The 13,064-nt window shown below is 44.5% G+C and overlaps 1 protein-coding gene across 1 annotated transcript in view; it reads right to left on the reverse strand.

Annotated features, from left to right (window-relative positions):
* The window catches only part of STK32C (serine/threonine kinase 32C), a 320,810-nt gene that overhangs the window by 34,593 nt on the left and 273,153 nt on the right, over positions 1-13,064 (reverse strand). Inside the window, exons 5-6 of the mRNA XM_075348496.1 lie at positions 7,281-7,318; positions 1,503-1,592 (exon numbers count right to left, since the gene is read on the reverse strand). Coding sequence (XP_075204611.1) covers positions 1,503-1,592; positions 7,281-7,318 — 128 coding nt within the window. The remainder of the gene's footprint in view (positions 1-1,502; positions 1,593-7,280; positions 7,319-13,064) is intronic.

A 13,064-nucleotide genomic window follows, 5' to 3' on the forward strand; every position in this document is an offset into this window, starting at 1 on the left:
CAGGGAAGACCTTGTACATTTCAGCAAGACAATGCAAAACCACATACAAGAGTTCAGGTGATGATCTGGCTGCCTGCAGTCCAGACCTTTCACCAATAGAAAACATTTTTCGAATAATAGAAATGAAAAATCTGGCAAAGAAGACCATGGACTGTGGAGCAGCTAGACTTCTGCATCAACTAACAACGGGGGCATTCCTCTCCCACACCGCTAGCAATTAGTCTCCTCACTACCTAGATGTTTACAGACTGTTGTAAAGAGAAGAGGTGATGTTACACAATGATGGATATGACCTGGGCCCAACTTCTTTTGAGATTTGTTGCTGCCATCAGTTTTTAAATGAGTTTTAAAATTTGTCACAAAAGTCTGCAGTCACATAACGTGTCACTTTATGTGACTGTAGACTTGTGAGTCCTCACAATACACACAGTATAACGAAAATAAGAATGCAATGATTTGGAAATTGTTTAGTCATCTTTTATTCACAACATTTGGTCATTTAAAGGGAACCTGTCACCAGATTTGTCCCCTATAAGCTGCGGCCATCACCAGTGAGCTCTTATATACAGCATTCTAGAATAAGGTATATAAGAGTCCAGGCCGCTGTGTATAATGTAAAAATCACTTTTATTATACTCACCTAAGGGGCGGTCTGGTCCGATGGGTGTCGCTGATCTCCGGTCCGGCGCCTCCTCTCTGATGCGATCTCCGTCCTTCTACCCAGCCCAGTATTGATGACGTGTCCTACGTCATTCACACAGGTAGACATCGTGGTCCTGCGCAGGTGCTTTTTGATCTGCCCTGCTGAGGGCAGATCAAATACTGTAATGCGCAGGCGCGAGAAAAATTTAAAGACTGCCAGTGCACGCGCACTACAATATTTTGATCTGCTCAGAGCAGGGCAGATCAAGTGCGCCTGCGCAGGACCACAATGCCAGCCAATGTGGATGACATAGGACGCGTCATACACACGAGCCTCAGAAGAAGGAGGATGATGATTGCCGCAGAGAGGATGCGCCAGACCGGAGACCAGTGAAACCCATCGGCCTGGACCACCCCTTAACTGAGTATTATAAAAGTGTTTTTTATGTTCTTCACAGCGGCCTGGGCTCTTATATACAATATTCTGGAATACTGTTTATAAGGGCTCACTGGTGGTGGCCGCATCTCACTGGTGGTGGCCAAATCTGATCACAGGTTCCCTTTAAAGGGGTTGTCCAGGTTTGGTATTAAAGCAAATATGTGTATGGGGAGCTCATAAAAATTTTTTGGAGCCAAATGATAGCTATTGGCTATACATGGCCACCCTCATACCCATTGAAGAAGTTGTCACAAGCAGGTCTATGACCCTTCTGTTTCGGGTGGAAAACTATATGATACTAAGGAGCTCAGTTTGATTGTTGCTATGTGATCTCTTTTTTTCGGACCCCCATGGTAGGCTAGGTTTGTAGCTACAGAGATTAGATACATTCGGATATTGGTCACGGAGTAACCTTCCTTACCCATGTAGGGCTTGGTTCCAGCCATTGCAGTCGCTCTTTCGCCGTCTTTAATAATGGTTGCTACATTGAAGTCTGTGAGATGAGCGTGACCTGAGGATCAGGACAGAAGTTCTCAGCCAAGAAAGAAGAACTGTTACACTATACAAACACCCAATTAGTTATTCACAGCGCCCCTTCATGTGCTACCAGCTAATGCTGTGGAAACGCTGACTGATAAAAAGGAATAATCCTGAACCGGAAAAAACAGCCAGGGAATCAATTATAGTTCTGTATGAGAAAGGAAAAACGGAATAAAACTTGTGTGAAATCTAAAATTCCCATAGCCTCTGATTACAGAATAACCGCTTCTTAATGCAATACGTCTCCGATATTATAACTGGCATGATGTGATATAGATAAAAAGCAGCAGATCCTTGGCCGTCTGTATAAGTATCCAGCCTTATTAATGATAACTTAGTAAAATACACCTTTTTGATGCATTTCTTGTCGTGGAATAAAGCCCTACTGATCCCGAGAACTGGAAAACGAGATAAAGTTCAGTGTTTGGCAGTGGCCACTAAGTAACGGAGGTGGCTTCTGTATGTAACTCATATATTACTTACTTACAGCTGCTACCAGAGCAGTTTTCAGCTGATCCATGTGAGTGTCGGGCCCCCATCGATTTCATATTAATGACCTATCCTATGGAAAAGTCATCAGTAGTTTAGCCAGGGACCACCCCTCTAAATAAATGATGGGATAGTGCTTGAGTGTACTGTATAAAGTGCAGCAAGTGTACTGTGGTCAGCACTGTTCATGTAGGGTGTTGGTGGTCCACTCCTGCACAGGGACCCACCATGACTCAGTTCACCCATGCATGTGCATGTATAGCGCCCCTGTGGCTTCAGGCGCCACAGGGTACTGCACCTCACCTGAGGTGCGGTATTCATCTCGGATACGGAGGAGGTCATCACCGGTAAACAACCAACAACACACTCAACCAACACATAACACAGGAGCTCTTCCACTGAGACTGGGCTAGGGTAGGTGCTGGGGTGGCCATCACGAGGTATGGGACCTCTAGCCCACTAGTTCAGGAACCCGGGAGGTTGGGAACCAACAGGGAAGTTAAGAGCCATCTCACACAGTAGTCAGTCAGCTCTGGGCGCGGGATGCGCCAGGTCACATTCAGGAGGAGATAAGCAAGCATGGACACGGATAGTCAGGGGCCCGTGGTCTGGAGCTGGAAGCTCGACCCGAGTTCATGGGAAAGAAAGGGGATCCCAGGGCTCACGGGGAGTGCAGAAGGCACCCGTGACCCGTTCCATGGCCCAGGAGCTCGGGTGGAGGGAAACCGTCGAAAGGTGACACACAGAAGGAAACACCGGCCTCGACCTCCGAAGTATCCGGGATCGGCTGAAGTCCATCACAACGCAGCCTGGTACTCCAACGGCGGTGTGCTTCCAGTGAGTAAAAGACTTTGAACTGCACTCTCTGTGTCGTCCCATTACTACCGGCGCTCTCAATATCACGCCCCTGCGCCATAGATGACTACCACTTCTATCATCCTCACTAGGGCCAAGCTCTGCCTGCGGAGAGCTGCAACACCCGAGCTGCGTTACCATCCACCCCAGAAGAGAGAGATCCTCTATAGCGGCAGCTCCCATTATAGCCGTATGTAACGCCCCCGTGGAAGCAGCCGACCTGCTCGGATCCGGGTTCACTGTGGCTAGAGGGTCTCCGGACCCGGGGGTCGTGCGGCCACTCGAATGAAAAAGGGGGTATTTACAGGGGAGTTACAGTTCGTGACGCCACCCGTGGTGTGTGGTAATTAGGAGTACCAGCGCTGTCGTTGGGAGCACCCGGGGATGATGGAACGGGGCAGCAAGGTGTTGGAACCCTACACGGGTAGGGGATGCCCCGGGATTCGGTGAAGGGAGGAATGCCATGGGGATGCAGAAGTCACTCTCGTACTCACTCAGTTCATAAGCAGACACCGACAACCGGATAAACCAAGTCTCTGGGTACCACTTACGCTGAGAGGAGCTCGTCCGGATCCCGTCCCCAAGTGGTGCTGCCTGGTGGTCCGTGACCTATCTCCCGGAACTTAGTTTAAACTTTAGCTTGATGGCCCGGTAGCTTGGAACTAGCCGGGCCCCGCACCCTACTAAGGCTAAGTATGGGAGCTTGCTCTCCGGGCTCATGCTTGGGATTTTCTGGACCATTTTGGTTGGAAAGTCCTATCCCCCTCGTTGTGCTAATGGCCCGATTCTGGAGCGGGTGGGAACAGATCACAAAGGCTCCGTTCTCCTCAGGTGAATTGTCGGGTTACCTGAAGCTACTCCCTGACCTAGGGTCCGTGTACCCAGTCGTGCCTTCGGTCCCGGACCGGTGATAGTGCTAGGCTACCGGCTGTCCTCCTTGACAGTTCCAGGCCCCTTCCCACAATCCCCTGTAACCGGGGGTCCGACTCCTCTAGGCCCAGACCACCGTCTGCAATCTAGACAGTTACTTCAGGAGTCACCACTCCCGACTTCCTCTGAGCTCCTCACAGCTCGAGGGCTACTTCCCAACCTCTCTCCTTCAACTCTCCTCTACAGTCACTGACTAAACTCTACTCTCTACACACCTCACCTCCCCTCCCTGACCCCCCCCAGGTGGGCGACTCTATTCCTCTCAAGACGCCCACTGGTGTGTCAGGTGGGTGTGGTGCAGGGTGTGTCTAGGATTTTGATTTGCTGTTAGAGGCAAAACCACTTAAGTAGGGCCCCAGAACCAAGAGGGAGGCAGAATACTGCTTGGAAAGGCAGCTTGTGCAGTACCGTGTGACGACCTGATAGTCCAGGGGCGTCACACGTACACTACAGGTGGCGTCACGAATATCAACTACCCCCATCGTCCCCATCCCCAGCTTTAGTGACACTGTTGTGGTCACAGAATAGGGCAAGGCCCCTGCGGCGACCCTGGAGAAGAACCACGGGTAACCCTCAAAAAAACCCATGGGAGCATCACATGCTCATTATGTCTCAATTGAAACAGTGGACTTTGAGACCTTGGTTCTTGGCATGGTAGGGGTCCCAACAGTCTGATCTCTGGCAATCATACAGCGGGTGAAATAAGTATTGAATACGTCACCAATTTTATAAGTAAATACACTTCTTAAAAGGTTTTTTACATATATTTCTCACCAGATGTTGGTAACCACCCATCCAATCTATAAAGGCAAAGGAATAAAATCATAGATGTCCATAAATTAAGTTATGTGTAGTAATGAGAAATAAATCCAGGGAAAAGCAGGACACGTTTTTATTCCTTTTTTCCCTCTGTATTTTGCACCTTAACCTTTCTGGCTCTGTACATGCAATTTACACTGGTTGTGGGTCACACAACCTGACCAGGTAAGGTTTGCCTCTATTTTTATCTTCTGGTATGCTTGGATAAGACCCTCTTGCACTTTTTATCCATAGTTTTTCTTAGTAATGAGAAATAACACAGTGAAAAAGTATTGAAGACATGAAGAAAGCCATGGAAAGTCATGACACCAGCTGAAATCTATTAGTAAAGAGAAAGGAATCCTGCCACTTAGCAAAAAATAATATCAGCTGGTTCAATTAATGGCTTATAAAAAGGTGTCTCATTACCCAAGTGCCACACAAGAAACATCTCAGGATAGGTAAAACCAGTGAGCTGTCTTAAAACCTTTGCAACCTTATTGTTGCAAAACATACTGATAGCATTGGTTGCAGAAAAATTTTCTAAACTACTGAAGATTCCAGTGAGCAGTGTTGGGGCCATAATTCAGAAGTGAAAAGAACATTATTTCACCATAAACCGGCCACGACCAGGTGCTCCCTGAAAGATTTCAGACAGAGGAGTGAAAAGAATTATCAGAAGAGTTGTCCAAAATACAAGAACCTCCTGTGGAGAGCTACAGAAAGACCTGGAATCAGTGAGTACAATTGTTTCAAAGTAAACAATAAGTAATGCATTTAACATCCTTGGCCTGTATGCACGCTCCTGTATGCATGCTCACCATGCAAGACTCCATTGCTGAACAAATAGAAAGTGAGTTTAAAGTTTGCTCAACAACATTTATACAAGCCCGTGAAATACTGGGAGAATATAGTCTGGTCATAGGAGACTAAAATTGAACTTTTTGGATGCCATAATACACACCATGTTTGGAGGCCAAAAGGCAAATCACCCCAAATACACCATATCAAGTGAGTTTAAAGTATGCTCAACAACATTTACAAAAGCCTGTGAAATACTGGGAGAATATAGTCTGGTCATAGGAGACTTTGGATGCCATAACACACACCTTGTTTGGAGGACAAAAGATGCTACATATAAACCTTTAGGATTTGAAGAGTGTTTGTGTGGAAGAATGGGCAAAAATCATACTTAAGCAAGGCATGCAACTAGTTTCTCCATACAGGAGGTGTCTTGAAGCTTTATCACCAACAAAGGCTTTTGTAAGAAATATTAAATCAATTTCAGTTAACATGTTCAATACTTTTTCCCTGTGTTATTTCTCATTATTACACATCACTAAATTTATAGACATCAGTGGTTTGATTTCTTTGCCTGTGTGCATTGGATGGGTTGTTACTGATATCTGGTGAGAAATTAATGTCAGTAGCATGATTAGAAATATATTTAGCTAGAAAATTGGTGACATGTTCAATACTTATTTCACCAGTTGTATATTTAGAATCTTCCCTGTGGGAAAACCCTTTGAAGTATGACCCAATTTCCTTCCCATGTCTATATCAGATCTCTACGTATAGGTTCGGCTTTGCACATGAAGCTTTAGGCTGTAATACAGGCACCTTTGGGTTGCAAAACTCAAGTTAAGAATGTCCGAGTATTGTGGACATTATACGAATAATAAAATGTAAACAAAACAATTCGCAAACTATAAGCCATACGGATAAATACTGGGTCAGCCTTGGTGCGGCCGAGCCATTATCTGCACTACTCAAAAATGCATCAAAACAAGAGAAAACAGAGTAATAGTGCAAAAAGTACAATTTTTTTTGAAAATCACAAACAGTGGTAAAAATCATTAAAAACAGCTACTTGGAGAGATGAGGGATCTCAGATAAATAGAAGGAGAATGGCAGGGTCCCCTGTTAGTAATTCATTATATGTGTCCAACCCCTCACAACCAAAGAATTATAATTAAGGGAAGGGAAAAAAATGTACATGTAACCATCATAATTTATAGGTTGTGGGTAGACATACACAAGAGAGGAATGGCATAAAAGACCATAATTACCTAAAGTGCAAGTGCAAGGGAACCACAGCGGAAGCCTATTCACACATGACAAGACCCCCAGGAACGTTTTGCGAGGGTACGATTGGATCAGATCTAAGAATCACTAACGCGCGTTTCGCGAGGGTACTATTGCTTCTTCAAGGAGGGAAGATCCTAATTGTTTTTCCCTTCCCTTAATTATAATTCTTTGGTTCTGAGGGGTTGGACACATACTGTATAATGAATTACTAACAGGGGACCCTGCCATTCTCCTTCTATTTATCTGACATCCCTCGTCTCCAAGTAGCTGTTTTTAATGATTTTTACCACTGTTTGTGATTTTCAAATAAAATTGTACTTTTTGCACTATTACTCTGTTTTGTCTTGTTTTGAATGCAAAAATGTGCCCATATTACCTAGTATAACTCAATAACTATACAAAGAGGCGTTTGTTTCGGGGACAAATTCTCTTAAAAAAGTTTAAAGATCAATATTACGAGAAAGTCCACAAGACCAGCGCAGTGGTATCATCTGCTCACCTTGTTCATCGAGGAGGATATTGTCAGGCTTCACGTCTCTGTAAAGTATCAAAATGAAGGTTATCTTATTGTTCGGCATATCATGTACATCCCATTACTTACATCATATAAGCCCACGATAAGAGCATTGTGGTTTAGAAGAAATCAGAATTTACCGACTCTCGGCCAGAGTTGGAATTATCTGAACAAATCTACACCGATGCATTAAATCCGGCATTGTAAGAGACGCACACTACACTTAAAGACTTTGGAGCATCTTCTCACAAGACATGCTAACCATTGATGAATTCCATGGTTGGGCACCGCCATACTCCATCCCAACCGTGCTCAGCTCAGCGCACCCTGATGGAAATAGCCAACAGGTATGAAAACACCAAAAACAACCACGTTTTCATGCAACTTCACGGTGCGCCAAAAAATTATGACTTTATGAGTCACTAAACACCTTGATAAATCGGTCCAAAATGTTTATATAGAAAGGAATGTGTCATCAGGAAATGTCCAATTGTTTAATCAGGTTTTTATGCTAAATTATTTTTATTTTTAAGTTCTTGATAATTGTTTTCTCAATTTTCCATATTCAGTGTCTAAGGTCAATAATAGACTCACAGTTCCTATTCTGTACAGAAGACTTTTCAACAGCCTCATTATCACACAGGCAGGATTACAATGACTGATGGTAACATTTCTATATACAGTAGATAAAATAGGATCCTCCATTCACAAAAGGGGATGTCACAGCTCACTTCCTCCCCCTCATGTAAGTAAGTATAACTGAAAAAATCTCTATACACAGCAGTAAAACATATGACCCACCATTCAAAATAAGTGATGTCACAGCGCACCTCCTCCTCCTGTACAATGACTGATAACACATGTGTACTGCTGATGTCCCTGCGTTGCTCTCCCTCCTCACGTCGACTCACCATCGCTCCTGGCCCGCTCTGCCTTGCCTGGCTTCCTCATGGTCCTCCAAATAGGCTTCCTCTGCTTCCTCCACCTGGGGTGTCCGGGAAAGTGCAAACACCGCTGACCTTCTCTTAAAAGGCCAGCTCGCTATTTCCTGTAAGTGCCTCTCAGGCTATATCCGAGAGGCACTGGGTACTTAAGGCACCCTACCGCTAGGGGAGGTGCCTGATCAATGTGCTTAGTTAATTAGTGGTCCGTGCCCTTGCCAGCTAGTTGTTGGGTTCCCTTGTCCACTGTGTGTCCCAGTTTCAGTGTGCATTATCTTTCCTTGTCCCCTGTTACTAGCCTGTTCTGGTTGTTTCATTTCTTCCAGCCATCCCAGCTGCATCCGCTACACTTGTGACTCTACCTGTCCAGCCTGGCCATCTGCCTCAGCCACCCCTGCTGCACCAACCACAATAATGATACTGTCTGTGCTGGCTGGCTGTAACATCTGCCTCAGCCATCCCGGCTGCACCTGCAACACTAGTGACTCTGCCTGTCTGCATCTGTGTCTGTAGGTGCCCTGGGGGACAGCTGCAGCAGTCCCGATCATTGCCTGAGAGAGGCACCTGACGTCAGCCTCGGGGTGGACACTTACGCACGCCCTCCCTCAAAGGTTAAGCCTAGGTCCACCTTGTGGTCCAGTGGGTCCACTCCTGCTCGCTGCTTTACCATCTTCAGCGGCGAGCATTACAACATGACCACCCACTATTCACAATAAGGATGTCACAGCTCACCTCCTCCTCCAGTAAAATGACTGATAACACCTATATATACAGCAGATAAAACAAGATCATACCTTCACAAAAGGTGACGTCATAGCTCAGTTCCTTCCCATCCTGTACTATAACTGATAACACCTCTATATACAGCACATAACACATTACCCACCATTCACAATAAGGGAAGTCATAGCTCACCTCCTCCCCCTCCTGAACAATGACTGATAAAACCTCTATATACAGTAGATTACACAAGATCTACCATTCACAGTAGGTGATGTCACAGGTCACCTCCCCCCTCCTGTACCATGACTGATACCACATCTATATACAGCAGATAACACAGGATCTACCATTCAAAATAGGTGATGTCACAGCTCACCTCCTCTACAATGACTGGTAAAACCTCTATATACAGTAGATAACACAGGATTCAACATTTACAATAGGTGATGTCACAGCTCACCTCCTCTACAATGACTGGTAACACCTCTATATACAGTAGATAACACAGGATTCAACATTCACAATAGGTGATGTCACAGCTCACCTTCTCTACAATGACTGGTAACACCTCTATATACAGTAGATAACACAGTATTCAACATTCACAATAGGTGATGTCACAGCTCACCTTCTCTACAATGACTGGTAACACCTCTATATACAGTAGATAACACAGGATTCAACATTCACAATAGGTGATGTCACAGCTCACCTCCTCTACAATGACTGGTAACACCTGTATATACAGTAGATAACACAGGATTCAACATTCACAATAGGTGATGTCACAGCTCACCTCCTCTATAATGACTGGTAACACCTCTATATACAGTAGATAACACATGATTCAACATTCACAATAGGTGATGTCACAGCTCACCTCCTCTACAATGACTGGTAACACCTCTATATACAGTAGATAACACAGGATTCAACATTCACAATAGGTGATGTCACAGCTCACCTTCTCTGCAATGACTGGTAACACCTCTATATACAGTAGATAACACAGGATTCAACATTCACAATAGGTGATGTCACAGCTCACCTCCTCTACAATGACTGGTAACACCTCTATATACAGTAAATAACACAGGATTCAACATTCACAATAGGTGATGTCACAGCTCACCTCCTCTACAATGACTGGTAACACCTCTATATACAGTAGATAACACAGGATTCAACATTCACAATAGGTGATGTCACAGCTCACCTTCTCTACAATGACTGGTAACACCTCTATATACAGTAAATAACACAGGATTCAACATTCACAATAGGTGATGTCACAGCTCACCTCCTCTACAATGACTGGTAACACCTCTATATACAGTAGATAACACAGGATTCAACATTCACAATAGGTGATGTCACAGCTCACCTCCTCCCCATCTTGTACAATGATTGATAATACCTCTATATTTAGTAGAAAACACAATATCCACCATCGACAATAGTTGATATTACTACTCCCCCCTCCTCTCACAATGACCTATGCCCTGATCAGAGTATACCCAGGTTATACCACCATTCTAATATAGAACTCAATAGGGTCAGACTCAGTCTATTTACTTGCTGCTGCACAAAAGAAAGTATACATTTGGTGTGAGGCTTAAAGGCCAAGGTGAAAAGTACAAGATTTTTGACTTTTTTTTATATATAAATTGTCAGAGAAAAAATTCAAAAATGCATTTGATATAAACCTGATTTTAACAATAGGTGATTTGCTGATGACACAATTGTTTTGCTGTATATGAAAACAACTTTTAAAGCACCACTCTGGAGTGGTATCACTAATGTCTGTTCCCTGCCCCTCGAAAAATAGTTTCCAGCCACCGTCTTTTTCTGTTCTCGACATTGCTCCGGTACTGTTCTGCTCGTTGTAACCTGAAGGATCGTTCCAATGTTTGTTCGGCAAATTGGCGGTCACTTCTCAATGTAAGTCCACGAGAGCCAGAATGAGTCCAGAACGAGGCTCTCATAGACTTGCATTGAGAGATTGTGACTGTTAGAAATGAGTACCGGTCAGGCGGACTAGGACCGAAGACAGCTAATCAGTGATTTACTAATGGCAGAGAACAGATGTTGTTGATATCACGCCCCCCCAAAAAAATGCTGGAGTGGTGCTTTAAGGCCTAACTCCCACTTGCATATAAAACACAGCAAGTGCAATGCAAAAAAAGAAATCGCATTGCACTTGCACCAATGTTATTTAATAAGTCAGTGTCCATCTGTGAGTTTTTCCTCTGCTGGAATCAGGCTGAAATAGAAATTGCAGCATGCTGTGTATGGTTGCGTATATGGGACGAGACTCGCCAATGCAAGTCAATGGGTGCGAAAAAAAAAATGGACGGCACATGGATCATCTGTATACCGTTTGTTTTTTTTCTTGTACACATCTCAAAGAAAAAAAAATAATATAAAGATATACTGTATATAAAATATCTTTATAGATGACAGGAAAATGCTTGATAGATAGAATAGATATCCTGCATATTATTTCACACCCCTCCTACATATTAAACACTTGCACTCTTAAATGCCTTTCATGTGGAACTAAATGCTGTTTAGGCTTGATTAACTTAATATATCAATCACATTTTTTAAAAAAAAACTATGTGGGGTTGCCCCTATTTAAGATAACCAGCAAAGGTAAAGCAGACAGCTTGGGGGCTGATATTATCAGGCTGGGAAGGGCTATAGTTATTGGGCCCCTCCCAGCCCAAAAATACTAGACCACAGCTACCCCAGAAGTGGAGCATCACATAAGTGGTGCTTTGCCTTGGCTCTTCCCAATTGCCCTGGTGCATTGGCAATCGAGGTAATAGTAAATGGGGTTGATATCAGCTGTGTAGTGACAGCTAGCATCAAGCTCTAGTGTTATGCGGGCTTTACACGTTACGATCTATCGTGCGATTGCACGAGCGGTCGTAACCGCCCCGTCGTTTGTGAGTCACGGGCAAATCGCTGCCAGTGTCACACAGAGTTGTTAAACCGCCGTCACACATACTTACCTGCTGAGCGACCTCGCTGTCGGCGGCGAACATCCTCTTCCTGAAGGGGAAGGGACGTTCGGTGTCACAGCGACGTCACACAGCCGCCAGCCAATAGAAGCGGAGGGGCGGAGATGAGCGGGACGTAACATCCCGCCCACCTCCTTCCTTCCGCATAGCCGGCGGGAGCCGCAGGTAAGCTGTGTTCATCGCTCCTGGGGGGTGTCACACGGAGCGATGTGTGCTGCCCCGGGTATGATGAACAACCGGCGTCATGTTAAATAAACAATTTTTTAAAACTCAGAGACAAGTACACGATTCTCGATTTTTGAGCGATTCTGCGTCGCTCGGAGGTGTCACACGAAACGACGTCGTGAACGATGCCGGATGTGTGTCACAAAAACCGTGACCCAACGATGCATCGCACGATAGATCGTCTTGTGTAAAGCCCGCATTAGTCATAGAGAGGGGTCTATAAGATGCCCCCATTAATAACCCAGTAAGTAAAAAGAAAAAATACACACATACAGAAATTTATTTTATTTAAAAAACACTCCCTGACTTTTTCTTTGTTGCACCAATTTATTTAAAAATCAAACAAAGAACCAATACAGGTCGGTTGTAGTCCATGAAATCCAATATAGTCCAGGAATCTGACATAGTCCACAAATGGAAACCTGAAAGACATAAAAAACAGGGCATTGTCCCTCGTTCACCAATTTATTTGAAAGCAAAATTCCCATGTTTGACATAGTCCAGCTTTTCCTCTGATGTTCCTCAATTATGTAGATCAAAGGCTATGGAGCCTTAGAACGAGGCTGCATAGGCTTTGAGCAACAGCCACTCCTCCACTCCACGAGACCTGGCAACTGTGATGAGTGGTGAGGTTCCTGACATCACTGTTCATCAGAATCACCGGGTTTCGCGAAGTGCAGCTTAAGCTGAAACTGGCTGCTGCTCAAAGTCTATGGAGCCTCATTCTCAAACTCCATAGCCTTTGATCTATGTAATCAAGGAATGTCAAAGGAAGTGCTGGACTACGTCAAACATGGGAATTTTGCTTTCAAATAAATTGGTGAATGAGGGACAATATCTTTCATTTTTTTCTC

This window comes from Anomaloglossus baeobatrachus, chromosome 5 (genome assembly GCF_048569485.1).
Source record: "Anomaloglossus baeobatrachus isolate aAnoBae1 chromosome 5, aAnoBae1.hap1, whole genome shotgun sequence".
NCBI lineage: Eukaryota > Metazoa > Chordata > Amphibia > Anura > Aromobatidae > Anomaloglossus > Anomaloglossus baeobatrachus.